This window comes from Xenopus laevis, chromosome 1L (assembly GCF_017654675.1).
Source record: "Xenopus laevis strain J_2021 chromosome 1L, Xenopus_laevis_v10.1, whole genome shotgun sequence".
In the NCBI taxonomy this organism is placed as follows: Eukaryota; Metazoa; Chordata; class Amphibia; order Anura; family Pipidae; genus Xenopus; species Xenopus laevis.
In genome coordinates this window covers 231,698,717-231,716,190 of record NC_054371.1, presented here as the reverse complement: position 1 = coordinate 231,716,190, position 17,474 = coordinate 231,698,717, and the positions used below count along the sequence as shown (strand labels likewise).

At 42.8% G+C, this 17,474-nt stretch overlaps 1 protein-coding gene across 2 annotated transcripts; it reads right to left on the bottom strand.

The window, feature by feature from the left end:
• Positions 1-6,277: 6,277 nt before the first annotated feature.
• Positions 6,278-15,925, bottom strand: LOC108719075 (myogenesis-regulating glycosidase). 2 transcript variants are annotated; one of them, XM_041570696.1, is made up of 3 exons: positions 15,789-15,898; positions 11,212-13,404; positions 6,278-6,321 (listed from the first exon to the last, which is right to left on the bottom strand). In XM_041570696.1, the coding sequence occupies exon 2, from the start codon at positions 13,281-13,283 to the stop codon at positions 11,226-11,228; it is 2,058 nt and encodes a 685-aa protein (XP_041426630.1). In that variant the 5' UTR covers positions 13,284-13,404; positions 15,789-15,898; the 3' UTR covers positions 6,278-6,321; positions 11,212-11,225. The 2 variants fall into 2 exon arrangements, with proteins under 2 accessions (XP_041426630.1, XP_041426631.1); XM_041570697.1 differs by lacking the exon at positions 6,278-6,321 and adding an exon at positions 13,479-13,609 and having other exon boundaries at positions 10,938-13,404; positions 15,789-15,925.
• Between the last annotated feature and the right edge of the window lie 1,549 nt (positions 15,926-17,474).

The window sequence follows — 17,474 nt, the reverse complement described above, 5'->3', positions numbered from 1 at the left end:
CAATCCCTGCACTTACCAAAACGGCTTATCTATATCCTTAGTTTGGCAGCATTCTCTGGGATTTGGAGTTTCAGGATCAATAGGCAGAGTGGACAGAGTGGACAGAAAGCATAAAAAACTACTGATTAGAAAAGAAATGCCAGTAAGCCCCCCAGCAACCAATCATTGGGGGATTGTTAATAGAGATGCACCAAATCCACAATTTGGATTCAACAGAATCCCTAAATCCTTAGTGAAAGATTTGGCAAATACTGAACCAAATCCTAATTTGCATAATTTGAATATGCATAGTAGGGTCAGGAAAGGGGAAAATTGAAGTCACGTGATTTCCATTCCCACCCCTAATTTGCATATGGAAATTTGCGCATGCAAATTAGGATTAGGTTCGGCCAGGCACAAAGATTTGGCCGAATCCTGGAATCGGTGCCTCCCAAATTGATAACGTCACTGCTACCAGCCCAGCCATTGGAAGGTACATATATGAATTAATGCACTAACAAGGACAACCTGCTGCAAGTCACCTGGCAATGCATAATACACATTATTCAAAGGCTGAACTTTCTCTAGTAAAGAAACCATAATGGGACCAGAAAAGCCTAAAGAAAAACGAACACCTGGAAAACAGACACACCTATCTGCTTCAACAGGACAGAAAAAAAAGACACTCCTGGGGGGAAAGGAGCACATACAGATGTGGGTAATTACCTTTTTTTCTTATTAACTGCTTAAATATTTGAATTCTGTCCCATCAGCTCTCAGGAGGGCAGAGAATATCCATTGATTACTGACATTATAGCCAGGGAAAAACATTCCACATATATTTTTTATTCCCTATAACAATCTGTTTTTGTTCTTAAGAAACAGTCTCACCTACTGGAGTGTGAATTTCTTGTCCTCTGTTTGCCCTTGGCTTCTTATTCTCACTGCTTCCACCAATGTGCCCACCCCGACTAATGGCTGGTACATGTCCTGCTGATTAATAAAACAAGTGACGGGTCACAGGCTGATAATGCTGAACTGCAAGAAAGATGCACCAACATCCCAGCCAGAGCTCACAGATTAGTAACAAGTTACCCTACGTGTGCCAATGTTTTATTCATTGATAAAGCTTTTTTTTTTTTTTGGACAGAATTAGATTAAACAGCAAAGAAAATAAATGTGTTCAGTGACTCTATATCAGCTGAGGTTTCTCCTTGTTACATGACCCTATAGGTAGAACCCAGTAACTGCCACTTGGGGGAATGGAGAGACAATATAATCAAATGGCTTGAAAGAACCTGGCACTCACCAGTTGGAAGGGGGTCTGAGAAATATCTCAGTATTTGTTCCAGAATAGGCATGAGGGTGGCATAAAATGGGCCAGTGTGGCAAAGGCATGATCTTCGGTGCTTGCTGGATTTACCTTTTCCTTTGGTTTCTCACCATTTGTACCTTCAACAGCCTGAGTCTGAATCTAGGGAATCCCATTGACATCCCCAATTCTTCTAAGTAGAATCTGTCGGTTGTCTTCATTCCCCTCCATTCAACTTATTTTCTTAAGCTGGCCATAGATGTTGAGATTTTTTAAAGATCAGATCCTGATCGTGAGACCACAATCTTCTCAGAACGATCGTACGATCATACGAATTGACCATCAACTAAAAAGACCAATTTACCAGGAAAACAAAGGGGAGCTGCTTGGCCCTGCAGACATAGATACATTGCACTGGGACCCACAAAGATTTTTTGACCTGGCCGATCAATTTCCTGACAGATGTCGGCTGAAAAATCGTAAGATGTACAATCGTTCGAATACCACTAACCGCACGATAATTTCGAAGGATTGGTCGGGCTTCCCTAAAATCGGTCGTTCGGCAAGAAGAATCGTCATGTCTATGGGGAGCTTTACACTTTTTGTTCATCATACAGTGTTGTACCAGTTGTCTATTTGTTGTGTTGTTACCTATGACTTGGATCAGCTGCTGTGTGAAGTTTGTGACTTGGGTCATTTTATATTTAGAATATATTTGGTGAGCTCCACTGACACATATCTCCTTGGCTTCAGCCAGGCGGTTTCACAAGTGGGAGGGGTTTAGCAAAATAATAAGGGGCAAGTGATGGGGCCTAGAGGGTAGAAGACAAAGCAAGGCAGCCTCTTCCCAGAGAAGCAGAATTATGCTCATCCTCCTGCATTTTGATGAATGGTTGATGCATTTTTCATGAAGCAGTGGGAATGTTGATGCACCACTTGCACCACAACACAGAAAAGTCATTTCTCTGCACTCTCCTCCAGTATCACAAATAGATTCCTTTGCTTGTTGTGTGCTGTGCACTCACTTTAACCCCCCCCCCAAAAAATTGAAATGGAGCTTTCCACCTATGGACTGCAACATGAGAGTGCATCAGATGCCAATTATATTCCATTCAATACAGAACACGTGCTCTATAAGAATTATTAATAGTCTAGACTTAAAGGGAACTCACCCCTTAAAAAACGTATTCCAATTTCAAATCCTATGTAACTGTGTTAGTTATATTTATTATTATTATTATTATTATTAACATGTATTTATATAGCACCAACATATTGCGTAGCACTGTAATGTAAATGTGATTATACAACTACATCACATGAATTACATACATAGAACATATGGAGTAACAAACATCACAATCAATACAGGTACAAAAAGGTGAGGAAGGCCCTATGCATAGGCATACAGTCTAAAGGGAAGGGAGTAATACACAAGGTGTGGGAGTGGGCAAGATTGAATTAAGTGGGTGAGAAATGTGGTACTGTGTGTGGTGTTGTGTTAGGTAGTTAAGCAGAGTGAGGGGAGGCTTCTCGAAAGAAGTGCGTTTTCAGAAATTTCTTGAAAGCAGAAAGGTTGGGAGAAAGTGGGACAGACCGTGGGAGAGAGTTCCAGAGGAGGGGTGCAGCCCTTGTAAAGTCTTGAATGTGAGCATGTGAGGAGGTAATGAGAGAAGAGTTGAGTAGCAGGTCAGTAGAGGAGCGTAGTAAGCGAGTGGGTGAGTATATAGAGATGAGTTCAGAGATGTAGGGTGGGGCAGAGTTATGAAGTGCTTTGAAAGTCAGTGTCATTAATTTGAATTTGATTCTGAAAGGTAATGGAAGCCAGTGCAGGGATTGACAGAATGGCGAGGCAGAGGAGGAGCGGTTGCTGAGGTATATGAGCCTCGCAGCAGTGTTCATTATGGACTGGAGAGCTGACAGTCTCTGGAGGGGGAGGCCAATTAAAAGAGAGTTACAGTAGTCTAGACGCGATATGACAAGAGAGTGAATTTTGGCAGCATCTTGGGTGATAAATGATGGTATTTTGGACATGTTCCTTAGGTGGAAGTGACATTATTTAATAAGTGACTGGATATGAGGAGTGAATGACAGGGCAGAACCTAGGATAACCCCAAGGCACCGGGCCTGGGGAGAGGGGGTGATAGTGGAATTGTTAACTATGATGGATACTTCCGGGATGTTACTGGTGTTAGTTGGAGGAAAGAGAACCATTTCAGTTTTAAAGAGGTTTAATTTAAGGTAGCATTGCGACATCCAGGTAGAGATAGCAGACAGGCAGGAGGAGATGCGAGTTAGGAGTTCTGGGTTGAGATCAGGAGATGAGAGATAGATCTGAGTATCGTCAGCATAGAGGTGGTAGTGGAAACCATACGAATTGATTTATTTGCCGAGGGAGGAAGTATAGAGGGAGAATAGTAATGGTCCCAGGACAGAGCCTTGAGGAACTCCAACAGAAAGAGGTAGGGGAGAAGATGCTACTCCATTGTAGGAGACACTGAAGGAACGATTGGTGATGTAAGAAGAGAACCAGGACAGGGCTGTGTCACGAAGGCCAAGTAACTGGAGGGACTGGAGGAGGAGAGGGTGAGCTACAGTGTCAAATGCGGCTGAGAGATCAAGCAATATTAGTAGTGAGAAATGATTGTTGGCTTTAGCGGTTAAAAGGTCATTAGTTAGTCGAGTCAGGGCAGTTTCTGTGGAGTGTTGTGGCTTAAAACCAGAGAGGAATGAGGTTAGTCGGTTGTAGACTAGGCGCTCAAGTAGTTTAGAGATGAAAGGTAGCAGAGAGATAAGTCGGAGGTTGTCAAGATTGGAGGGATCAAGAGAGGGTTTTTCAGAATGGGGGTGACAAGAGCATGTTTTAGTTGAGAAGGAAATAGTCCAGTTGAGAGCGAAAGATTAAATAGGTGAGTTAAGGCTTTGATTAGACAAGGATTGGTATTGCGGAGAAGTTTTGAGGGAATTGGATCAAGCGGGCAGGTGGTAAGGTGAGAAGAGGCCAAAAGCTTTGAGATTCCTCATCAGTGACAGGGGTGAAGGAGCACAGGAGGGACTGAGGAGTGTGGAGGGAGGGTGGTGGAAGTCTAGGGGGGTTGAGTAGTGTAATGTCCCTGCTGATAGTGTCAATTTTGTTTTTGAAGTGCTCAGCAATATCTTGAGCAGAGACAGATGTGCATGGAGGGGGTGGAGAAGGGGAAAGGAGAGGGTTAAAGGTGGAGAAAAGTTGTGCTGGTTTTTTAGAAAGGGAGTTAATGAGTGAAGTAAAGTATGTTTGTTTGGCTTGGAAGAGGCTGGTGTTAAAGGAGCGCAGGGCAGATTTGTAGCTCCAAAAGTCTCATTCTGAACGGAATTTGTGCCAGCGACGCTCAAGTGCACGTGAATGTCTTTGGAGCTTTTGTATGAGCAGTATGTCACGGTTGAAGTGGTTTGGGTCTAGAACGTTTAGTTTTTATAGGAGCAGCTCATTTAGGGCAGTGGTGAGAGGACTATAGTAGACAGAGGGGCCACATTAGGACATGAGATGGCTGAGATATTAGAGTGAAGAGAGTCAAAGGAAGAAGAGAGATGAGACTACAGCTTGCAAGTCATGGTAAGTACGTGTTTGGGGAATAGCAGGGGGCGAGGAGGGAGTTAGTGAGAGTTGAAATGTGACCATATTGTGATCAGAGAGGGGAAATGGGGAGTTAGTAAAATTGGTGGTTGAACAGAGTCTGGTAAATATGAGATCCAGAGCATTACCATTGGAGTGAGAGGGGGAGTCTGAGCACAAAGATAAGCCCAGGGAGGAGGTTAGTGAAAGAAGTTTAGAGACAGAAGAGTTGTTAATGTTGTTAATGGGTATATTAAAGTCACCTAATATGATGGATGGGATGTTAGAAGAAAGAAAGTAAGGAAGCCAAGCAGCAAAGTTGTCCAGAAATTGTGCAGTTGCTCCTGGTGGTGGATATATAAGAGCAATGCAGAGTGAAACAGGAGAAAAGAGCCTAATGAGCCTCAAATGAGGAGAATGATAGAGAGGGAACAGGTGGAAGAACTTTAAAAGTACAGCGGGAGAGAGAAGCAAACCTACCCCACCTCCAGGTCTGTTAGCAGGTGTGGGAGTATGAGTAAGTATGAGTAAGTATGAGTAAGTATGAGTAAGTATGAGTAAGTATGAGTAAGTATGAGTAAGTGTGAGTAAGTATGAGTAAGTATGAGTAAGTATGAGTAAGTATGAGTAAGTATGAGTAAGTATGAGTAAGTATGAGTAAGGTGTAGCCCCCATAGGACAGGGCAGCAGGTGAGGCAGTGTCAGTAGGAGAGAGACAGGTGTCAGTAAGTGCAAGTAGGTTAAAGGAATTTGCAATGAAATGGTCGTGTATAGCGGTGAGTTTGTTGCAGACAGATCTGACATTCCAGAGAGCACAGGAAAGATTAACTGGGTTTTTGGGTATAGGAGTAAGAGTTCTGTACTGTTGGAATTTACTCCGGAGAGAAGGAGCTCGTGGTTGTGATATAACTGGGATGGGGTAAGGGCCAGGATTTGGGGAAATGTCCCCAGCTGCCAGTAATAGAAAGGAAAGAAAGACTAAGTGACAGTGGGATTTATAAGTCCTTAGTTTGTATGAAAAAGAGGAGTTTTGTGGAATAGCTAAACAGAGTACTTTATATACTTCATGTGTGGAGAGGGAAGGAGAGGAGAGAGGCTGAGATTTGTATAGAACTGGGATTTGATGAAGGAGGTAGTGAAAATGTTTTATGAAGCATGAAAGTGAAAGGAGGAGAAATACAGGATAAAACATGTTTGGAGTAAGAAGTAACAAACTGGCAGGTACAAACAAATCTGTTTTCTTCTTATCCCAGATGGTTCACTGTTGATTGCAGGGGAATCCGGTTCCTTTTGCCTTGTCAATGCCTTGTCCAACTGTCTTGTTTAACTGTCATTTCTAAGCACTAAGCCATCCCCAATACTGGGTCTGAATTCATATGTAGCTGAATAAACAGTTGCAGTATATGGATATGGCAGTATATGGATATAGCAGAATTACCTGTAGGAATGAGAAGAGATAGGAGTTAGTTCCATGGAACTGCTTTGTTTAACTGTCATTTCTAAGCACTTGTGAAATTTTAGCACTTAGGAAAGGTTAGCACTCGTGCCATGCCCCAGACAACATTAACTTTATTTATACTAAATAGGGTTGCACCGAATCCAGGATTCAGTTTGGGATTCGGCCTTTTTCAGCAGGATTCGGATTCGACCGAATCCTTCTGCCTGGCCGAACCGAATCCAAATCTGCATATGCAAATAAGGGGCGGGAGGGAAATCGTGTGAGTTTTTGTAAAAAATGTTTTCCCGTTCTCACCGATAATTTGCATATGCAAATTAGGATTTGGTTCGGTATTCGGCAAAGGATTCGGCTGAACCCAATACATGCATCCCTAATACTAAATAATTTCAATCTTGTTTCCTCTTTCTTTTTAAAGTGACAATTAGAGAATACAGGCAAGTACCATTTTGTAGAAATTATTATCAATGTGAACTTAGAATTACCTCCATATTGTGTGCAAGTGCCAGAACTGGAGAGCTGATGCCCATGTCCAGCTTCCTACCCAGCCCCTCCTGGTCAAGATGGAAACTATTATGGACCCAACCACCTGCCTGACCAATAACTGGCCAAAAATGCCGAGATCAATTAGGCAGGTTTAAAAATCATAACACAATGAAAAAAACGCACAGACTAATTTAATTCTTATTTTTATTAATGTAGTATTTTCCATTGCTCAACAAAATAACAGATATATTTGCATCAGAACGAGAGATCGGGAAGGAGTCACACGTATCAAAACATCCGTAGAAAAATAATTTGCTGCTGCTACATTCAATAGAAGGAAACTCCATATTCCCTTTGGTACCGCACCAACCCACTAACCTGACCTGGATCTACAGAACCACTATGCCCCTACCTAGACCCACTACTTGACCCTTCCTGCAAGGGGTTAACTGTTAAGCAAACCAGCCATCACAACCCGGAAGTGATGTCACACTGGAGGTGGATCAAACAGGTCAGTGATAGAATATGTTTGGGGGGAGTGGTGGGGGAATAAGGGATGGCCTTGCAACACCAATAAATAGGACTTGTGCTGAAATTACATTCTATTCTTTTAATAATCCATGTTTTCCTTTAAACAAAAAAATCCCGGAATTCCCAACATCCCAGCCTTTAAGAGGCTCATTATCACAGGCCTTCTTAGTTTTATCAGCTCCTCTGCTGCTCAGCAGAACCAGAAAGTCACAGGAAGGGCTACATTGAAAGCGGCTTCATTTTCTTGTTTAGTACCAGAAATAACAAAAACTATAGATGTTTCTTAAAACAATAGGCAAATATTATGTTCAGCATAAATCCTATTCATTAAGCTCATGATGAAAAGGGGGGATTTATACTTTCCCTTTTAAAGACACAGGATTTCAAATTTAAATGGCAGCTTATTTCATTTTCATATCTCTGGGTGCTCCTACTTCCAGTGTCAGACTGGCCCAGCGGGACACCGGGAAAAATCCCGGTGGGCCCGACCCTCATGGGTCCCAGCCGGGCCAGACCGAGGGGGCACAGTGTGCGCATGCGTGCCATTATGCATGACGCATCACAGGAGGGGGATGGGGGGGGGGTTCTGGTCAGCAGTCCCAGTGGGCCCCAGTCCATCCCCGCCTACTTCCAAATACTTGGTGCTGCTCATCATACACCCACATTGGGATATGGCAGGATATACTGGCTATAACTTATATTCTGATTAATAGAAAAGCTCTTTCATATCTGGGTGATGTTTCCATACAATAACAATGTAGTATTTTATCTGCAATAAATGGGATTATCCATGTGCCTATATCTACTTGCTTTTTATCTTTAACATCATCGCTTTCTTTCATTGAGGAGGAGGGAATCAGGGGTCACGGAGATACATGGGAAAAGGGAAGGACAATACCTTCTATGGGACTACAAATCCCAGGATTCCCTGTCAAGTGAAGCTGCAACTCAACCGTTCAATAATTATAGGAACAAACACAACCAAAATGACATTTAAAAAGTGCAATAACTTCCTATATCTATAGATACAGAAAAAATAGGCAAGAACAAGATGCTCATTCAATAGTAAGGGCTGCTGGGCCTCCAGAGATCTGGGCCAATATGGCTACCCATATGTCAAATGTGGCAAGAATCTGGCAAGACCCATAATATCAGTGTTGGTTTCTTTGGTTAGTAACATGTGAGTTTCATGTGAGCTTTTGTTTTCTTTGAAATAGTCACGCACTTTCCCAGTTTCCCTTTTGTAGAGAGTTTTCCCGAAGCCATTGCACTTGTATATTCTCAGTCCTGTGCCAGGCAAACCGGTCGTGCTTGGCACCAACATAACGGTTAATAAGGCACAAGAAAGGAGATTGCTATCATAAAATAAAGATGTGCAGTTTAGTTGCAATACACTCAGAACTGGCAATGACATGATATTCACACAGAAAATCTACTCCCTGCCAGCAACTGAGACCAGAAAGGCAACAAAGTGGAATCGCATGAAAACATTGGGGGGAAAGGGGGCACAATTCTACAAGTTATGCTGGCCATAAACACAGTTTACTTTCCTTTCAGTAAGAGAATGCTGCCGGGAAGGCTTAGACAGATATCTATAAACCTTGGATATCAGTCGGTTTTGGCCATCAGGTTTGAAAATTCATATGGTGATGCACCAGGTCAACCACCGTATGGAGGTCCAACAGATGAAAAAGGGGAGCTGTAATTTTTCCTGTTTTTTTGGATAAGTCTGAACAAACTTAAATATGAATATTCACACAGCACATGAACTCTGATATCCAGCCATTCAGCACCACAGGTCTATTGTTTGGATACCAACTGGGAATCCCATCTCAAGGCAACAAAAATAACATTTCCATCAAGTGATACAATTTAGTGACAAGTACAAAATGGTTGAGGCTAGTTATCCATCATTTTGGCACACAATTTATGAAGACCTCTTTAGAGCTTCTGTCTTCTTTAGAGCTTTTTGTTCTTTTTTTAATGCAGATCCATGGAGAAAAGTACCAGTACAATGTTAATGATAGGTTGGTTCTGGACAGAGTCCAACTGGAATCAAGAGAAAAGTACCAGTACAATGTTAATGATAGGTTGGTTCTGGACAGAGTCCAACTGGAATCAAGGTTGTATGGATGACTGCAAAACTTTCTCAAACTGTTCAGCGTGGGTGTGACTGACCACAGGCACATTAATATTAAATGATCTAGTCTGGAGACAGCCGATTGTACTCAGGGAGCCAAATATTTCCCTAGTTTCCCAAGCAAAACTATCTATATCCAACTCTAGGGTTACTATTATCTCCCAATGTCCCATATCTCACATACATTCTTCAGATATGGGAATGTTACAGAGGTGAGGACTGTACTGGATATCTTCCCTTATTGCATCTAGATATCTTCCCTTATTGTATCCTCTGCTGAAGATATATACACAGACACACACACCTAAATATTGCAATTCAAGGCAGCATACATTAACTTAAGCTTTGTAAGTTGTTACAATTAATTTGTCTAACGGAAAAGTAAAGCCTTGATATGTTATGGCAGCAATTCTAAGTAAGGGTAGTGCCAACACAGGGCTGATTTTCGGCTCCGCTTGTTTGTACGTCTACACCCACAAGCACAGCAACTGCCATGGTACAGACACATAGCACAAAAATGCATACTAATAGAGACACACACAAATACTTACAGGTGAGGTGCCTGTGGGCCTATAGAGTATCACTGCTCCCTCCATTTACCCTCTAGGGCAGTGAATTCCAACCAGTAGCTCGTGAGTAACATGTTGCTCACCAACCCCTTGGATGTTGCTCCCAGTGGCCTCAAACCAGGTGCTAATTTTCGAATTCCAGGCTTGGAATTAAGTTTTAATTGCATAAAACTAAGTATAGTGGCAAACAGAGCCTCGTGTAGGCTGCCAATCCTCATAGGGGGCTACCAAATAGCCAATCACAAACCTTATTTGGCACCCCAAGGAACTTTTTTATGCTTGTGTTGCTCCCAAACTCTTTTTACATTTGAATGTGGCTCATGGGTAAAAAAGGTTGGGGACCCCTGCTCTAGGGACTATCCCCTTGCCTGATAAGCAGGACTAGATATGTATGGTACTGTGGATTGATGGCTACAGAAGCAGAGCACTGAACTTACATTAAAGGAATTGTTCAGTGTAAAAATAAAAACTGGGTAAATAAATAGGCTGTGCAAAATAAAAAATGTATCTAATATAGTTAGTTAGGCAAAATGTAATGTATAAAGGCTGGAGTGAGTGGATGTGTAACATAATAGCCAGAACACTACTTCCTGCTTTTCAGCTCTCTTGCTTTCCACTGATTGGTTACCAGGCAGTAACCAATCAGTGACTTGAGGGAGGGCCACATGGGTCATAACTGTTGCTTTTGAATCTGAGCTGAATGCTGAGGATCAATTACAAACTCACTGAACAGAAATGTGGCCCCCCTTCAAGTCGCTGACTAACTCAGAGTTAGAGAGCTGAAAAGCAGGAAGTTGGATTCTGGTTTTATTAGAGATCTGTTCACTCCAGCCTTTTTATATTACATTTTTGGCTAACTAATTATATTAGAATTTTTTTTTATTTTGCACAGCCTGTCTATTTACACAGTTTTTATTTTCACACTAAACTGTTCCTTTAAGTTCGCACTGTGCTTACACGAAGTTCACAGAACAATATTTAGATCCGCAAAGAGGTACTCTAAGCCCTAAATTAGATTTCATTTTCCATTTTGCCAATTACCCACAATAAAACCCCACCCAGAATGCGATGTGAAAGTTGGAGGAGATCGAAGAGACACTAAGTTAGGACTGCCCAATGTTTCTCCTAGGTTATTAATCTTCTTACCTACAAGGAGGAGATTAATACTTAGTGTTGACTGTTTCTTCTGATGCCCAAATGAAATAAGCAACTTCATCTAAATCCACTGGGTAGTCTGTTAGAAGGACAGGAGTTGATTGGAAGTATTCCCCTTTGTAACTCCTCCAATGGCCTTCTGGAAGGTAGACATCCCTTTCCTCCTTCCCCGGATCCAAGACTGGTGCCACCATCAAGGTGTCTCCTATGAGGAACTGAGAATCTATTTTATATGCGTTTTCATCGTTGGGCGAGATCCACCAGATGGGTCTAATGATGGGATCTCCTGTGTTAGTAACTTCTCCAGCTAGCTCCAGTAATAGGGGGGCTACTAGTGTAGCATGTATCTGGGTGAACTTCTGAGCAATTTCAATCACCTCTTGGTCATAAAGCCAAGGGGGCACAGAAAACTTCATGGATGGCATAAAAGCAGAGAGCTCCAACCACCTGATGTACAGCTCCCGGTCAGGAATCCTATCAGGATTCAGCGTACCATTGGTGTAGATGTTCCCTCCAATCATATCAGGCAGGATAAAAGGGTATCCCAGCATACTTATGGTGAGAACTGTAGGTATGAGGGACTTTAGCCCCAATTCATATCCCCAAACAGAATCACGATCAATAATTCTAAAAAAGCAAGATATATTCTGTGACTGGTAGCCAACCCTCAACTCGGCACGGTCATAAAAGGGAATGGCCATTTCGGTGTACCTTCGACTAAACATGCTCGGATCAGACAGAGGTTGATAGGTGCTAAACTGTTCAGGTAGATAACTGGTCTCCCCAGCATCAAACTTAAAAGAGGAAATTCCATATTTAGTCCTGAGCCTTTTAAGGTTGTTCTGAAACCAGTCTCTTGCATTGGGGTTGGTAAAATCAAGTATAGCCCCGATGCCGTTCCACAACTGGACCATCGCTGGAAGCTGACTGTTTGGTTCTTTAACAAATAGTTCCCTTTCTATGCCCACTCCAAAATTGGAAGAGTTGGAATGGATAAATGGATGAATCCAAAGAGTCACATTAAAGCCGTCTTCCTTCATCTTTGCAAACATTTCCGTTGCATTTGGAAACTTGACAGGATCAAAATCAAAGTCCCCATACGTTTCTGAGTACATATCATCTATTTCTATGTGGCTGTAGTTAAATTTGTTTTTCTTAATCTTTTCTGCAAAGCGCAGCAACTTATCCTGGTCAATATCAGTTTTATATAAGGCCCAAGTAGACCATATGGGGTATTTAAAGCTGCTCTCTGAAGGTATCTTTGTGGGTTTGTTAAAATACCTACTCACCATGTACTTATGGATTGAGGTGATGTCAGAGCCCACGCAAACTCTGTAGCTAAGTTCTGGGAAAGGTTGGTGACCAGGTAGAGCTTTGTAGGGAGACTCTTTATATCTTGCTTCAAAGAAAAGAGATTTCTCTGTGCTGTTCCAGCCAAGGTGAAAAGGGACAGAGTCATTTATTTTAATTGCTGCATTTGACGAGAGCCAGTAACGTTCAAGTATTCCCCCAAAGCGGTCTCTGAAAGAATAAACGTCACTAGTCACAAAAGGTTTGGGCTCTTGATAACCAAAGAGTTTAATAGGCCAGTGTTGGGTGCTCATTTCTGCTCCTCCATACCAATAAGCATCATCCAAATACATTGTATGCTGCACCTCTGTGTCTGCCACAAATTCTTCCCATCTGACTCGGTAGCACATGACGGTATCTTTGGGATTGACTTTCTGGATGAAGAAGTTCAGTTTCCCTTTATCTGATCTGGTGCAGTTTAAAATGTCCCTATACTTTGAACAAGACTCCAAATCCAAAACCCCAGACTCAAAAGCGAGCCGGAAAACCTGTCTGCCTTGTCGGTTGCGTATAATGAAGCCATCTTTTCTTAGATCCAACAGCTCGATCTTTAAACGCTCTGCTTTGCGGAAGGAGACAGAGTAGTAATACCAAGAGACCGCAGCAGTGTTAACCAATATCAGGCCCAGGATGATGGCACCAATAATAGACTTCTGTACTTTATTTGCCTTTTGCCTCACTGGTGTGATATTCTCTGGTAGGAATGTATACATTGTAGCTGGATTGCTGGTCGCCCTCTTGTGGATGGGCAGGGGAGTTCAGGAGTAAAATTAAAGTCAAAATGAACTGCAGGACACGGACAACATCTACAATGAAGCAGATGTTTCATGTAGCCTAAAATAAAAGAAAGTAGAGTTACAATGTGTGCTCTATGGAAGGAAGTTCCATTCCTCTACCAGTTTTATTACCCTGGAACCACATGGTAATTATTTCTTCTCTATTGGTAATTTTTCCATCCAGTTCTTGTCCTATCTTCCTTTTTACTAACATTCAAACAATGGTCAGGTTGCCAGGACAGTAAGCCATTTCTTTCTGGTATCTGTACAATCAACAACATGGTAAAGGAGAGAAATTATTAACGCAGAGGCTCCGAGACTGGATCTCAGTTAATTATAACAACGCACTAAGCCATATCTCATTTTCCTTATACAGCTTATTCCAGTTTTAAGGAATGTTTTGTTTGAAAGGCCCACTACACCTTCATTTTAAAAGGAGTCTGATATTATTCTTTTACTTTTGCATCAATGCACCACAGTGTGCTTAAATTTTTTCTGTAGGAAAACCATATAACTATACTTTAAAGATAAAGCTCAAATCAGCAGGAACAGCCCCCTAAGTTTACTCATAGCCTGTATATAGAAATACCACAAAACCATGGTTATTCAACCAGACAAAAATGAAAGTATTTTATTATGATATTGTTACTCAATTCAAATACAGAAGGAAGAAATTACTCAGATTTGATGCCTTTGAACACCATTGTATCTGGTAATAGACATTTGTATTATTAAGTCTGTCTGTGTGCCAGGGATGATGATGATGATGAGGAGGAGGAGGAGGAGACTGTTTTCAGTGAGAGACGTGACAGGCAGATTCCCAATCTCTAACACGTAGAGGGAGTGAGTCCTGCCAATAAAGTTCTCGGACTCTCAGCAGGTGCCAAGTACAGACGGGAAGGCCAGAGACTATTTATAAAGAGGCATAATATCTGGGAGGAATAACCAAGGATCCTCTTACTTGGCTTGGGTCGGGCTTGACAGTAAGAGATACGAATTCTATCACACAACCCAACCACAGAACATTTGAAGCAATGCTAGATGAGGTTAGTTGCCCATGATAAATCATCTCTTCTTTAAACAACTAATCTCCTCCAAATAATTGCCATACAAGGAATCGAGGGAACTATGGGTGATTCGGAAAGCCAAAGCAGTCCATTGCTTTTCCCACCAGCGATTTACATTAGTGCAGTCGCCCACAGAAGTGGAGATCTGACGAGTGCGACTAATTTCCTCATGTATCACTGCCCTTAGGGCAATTACAATGTTTTGTCACTCACTGTAAACGCGCACTACAGAACCGCCCTAGTTTCCTCTGCTTCAACTTTCAAACTACCCCAAGATGTCTCAATAGGAACTGGGGCTACTTTGCAGCGCATATGTTTTCACATTACTGCTGGTGGGACACTGTCTCTGCGGGACACTGTGGGACTGTATTGCAGGAAAGCAGAAAACAGAAGTGATCATATCCCTTAGTAACGTATGTGAAACACAGTGTGTGTATTCTACAACCAAATATTGCCGATTTCCACGATCATTTCAAAATGTAAATGAGGAACTGAATGGGTCGGGGTTTAATAAAAAAGGACATACAACAAGACTTCAAAGCTCTAAGGTACACACCGCATTATAACTGCTGCATTTTGTAGGACCAATAAAAGCCCCATTAGCTGGGCCATAGGTGCAACTGAATGGAAAATATGGCTTAGTCGTGGCATTTGCCATATAAGTCATTAGAGTTGGTAGTATCAATACTGGAAAGGAAGAACTGATGGATTATAATAGAGTAAATAGAGACAGAAGAAATAATACTTTGTGGTTAAAGAAAGCGCTAAGGACAACAAGAGTCGCCCCCCCATAAAGTGACGATGCAGCGGTTTCTGCAACTGAACCCCGACCTTTCCTTCCTCACAGCTGCACTTTGTTTATCACAATGTAACAGGGGTTCTGGGAGTTGCTCTCATTACGGGGAGTTTCTGCAGAAAACCAAACCTGATCCAGCAGCTGCTCTGGGATTGGTCACTTCACCCCGTTATTCACAAACCCCAAATGAGTGTTGGGGGAGGGGAGGGGCTGCTGATAAGGGACAATGTGGGACCTGTGTGTTTTGTTCAGACTGGAGAAATACAAAAGTCCTCCCTGACATTATTAGTGACATGAGGGGGAGCAGACAGGAGCCCAGTTACAGAGTCTAAGTACCCCGTAATCCTGTCCTGCACCTCCCCCCACACACAGCTGAAGTGACGTGTCATGTCTGGGGCCCCTCAATATACCAGAAAGCACCACAAGCTCCTCCCATTCACATCATCATCCCCAGTGACCCAGAAACGCCCTGAGCCCCCAAAACTGACCCCCTGAGACTGAACCCCACACAGAACACGTTGTGCTGATACACCCCCCCCCTCCTGCCCCCAAATACAAAGTTCCCCCCAGAAGACTCACCCGCAAACAACTGAGGGACCGCTGAGCTGCTCCAACTTTTCTCTCACGAGGGGAGGGCAGAGTTTGTTGTCATCTACAAACTGTTTTGCTCACGGAGGTTTAGTCATGTGATGCTGGATACCATGTGACCTCCCCTGTGTCAGGGCATTGCCTGCAGGGAAAAGAGAAGTTTTCTGTCAGGGAGATGTTTATGTTTCTTACAGGGGAACCTGCAGCTTCTCTCCTGGTTCTTCCTCCTCCTGGTGAGACAGCTAATAACTAAACTGCCACATTATTATAGAAATCACTATTGGTCTGCAATAATAAATCTATTGTATTAAACTAAATGATATGTACAGTTTAAATTGCCCATCATCAAATCAGTCTGTCCTGGTACTTACCTGTCTATCAGCTCATGTAGTGTGCCATCCAATCACATTGTGCCACTGTCTGTACCCAGAATGCCACTCATCACTGCTATTGTGATCTTTCATTTGTCTCATTCATTTGTCTCATTCATTTGTCTCATTCATTTGTCTCATTCATTTGTCTCATTTCCAGTTTTCTCCTGAGATCCGCGGAGTCTGCTCTGTGCCAGGTGTTGTTTAACTATAAGTCTCTCTCTAGAGATATTCTCCCTGCCACTGCTCTTCTCTTCCATTGACTCTGATATCTCTTTACTCTGTCTCTCTGTTTGTTTCTATCAGTGCACAGGATCCATGAGTCCCATAAGAGGGAGACTTGGGCTCGGCCCCTAGTCAGGTACCAGCACCCCATCTCTATTGCCCCTGATAGTTAAATGTGGGGGCATCTGCTATGCTTTTGTCCTTGTGTCTCTGCTCCTTGACTCACAGCAATGTGCTCCCCACACTCCTTGTAATGACACACAATTGTGAGGTTTCCATCAGTTTGTTCAACCTTGGTCCTTGTTTGGTCAGTACAAGGGATGGGCACACAATTGTACTAATTACACACCTTGTAACTACTCCATACACAACCACTTACTCACCCCGCCATTCAGGGCCGCCATCAGGAAAGGACAGGGGGGACAAGTGTCCCAGGCCCGGGCATGAAGGGGGGCCTGGCAGTGCTGCACCTTTGAAAGAGCCGGGCCTCCCTTGCGAGCGCCGAAGATTTGCGGCCATTTTTGAATACCGAACACCTGAAATGCAGAAGTGCCATAAAGCTGAACAGCTGAAGGACCTGAAGCGGCGAAAAGACCCGAAGCCACGAAAACAGCAGAAATTGAAGTCCTGAAGTGGCAAAAAGACAAAAAATCTCGAAAACAGACGAAATTGAAGTCCGAAGTGGCGAAAAGACCCGAAGTCACAAAAACAGCCGAAATTGAAGTCCTGAAGCCGCAAAAAGACCCGAAGCCAAGAAAACAGCCGAAATTGAAGTCCTGAAGTGGGGAAAAGACCCGAAGTCACAGAAACAGCCGAAATTGAAGTCCTGAAGCGGCAAAAAGACCCAAAGTCACAAAAAAAGACAAAATTGAAGTCCTGAAGCGGCGAAAAGACCCGAAGCCACGAAAACAGCAGAAATTGAAGTCCTGAAGTGGCGAAAAGATGAAAAATCTCGAAAACAGCCGAAATTGAAGTCCGAAGTGGCGAAAAGACCCGAAGTCACAAAAACAGCCGAAATTGAAGTCCTGAAGCCGCAAAAAGACCCGAAGCCAAGAAAACAGCCGAAATTGAAGTCCTGAAG

Coding starts and splice junctions, on each gene's coding strand:
- LOC108719075 (XM_041570697.1), bottom strand. CDS start 13,283: ATGTATACATTCCTACCAGAGAATATCACACCAGTGAGGCAAAAGGCA.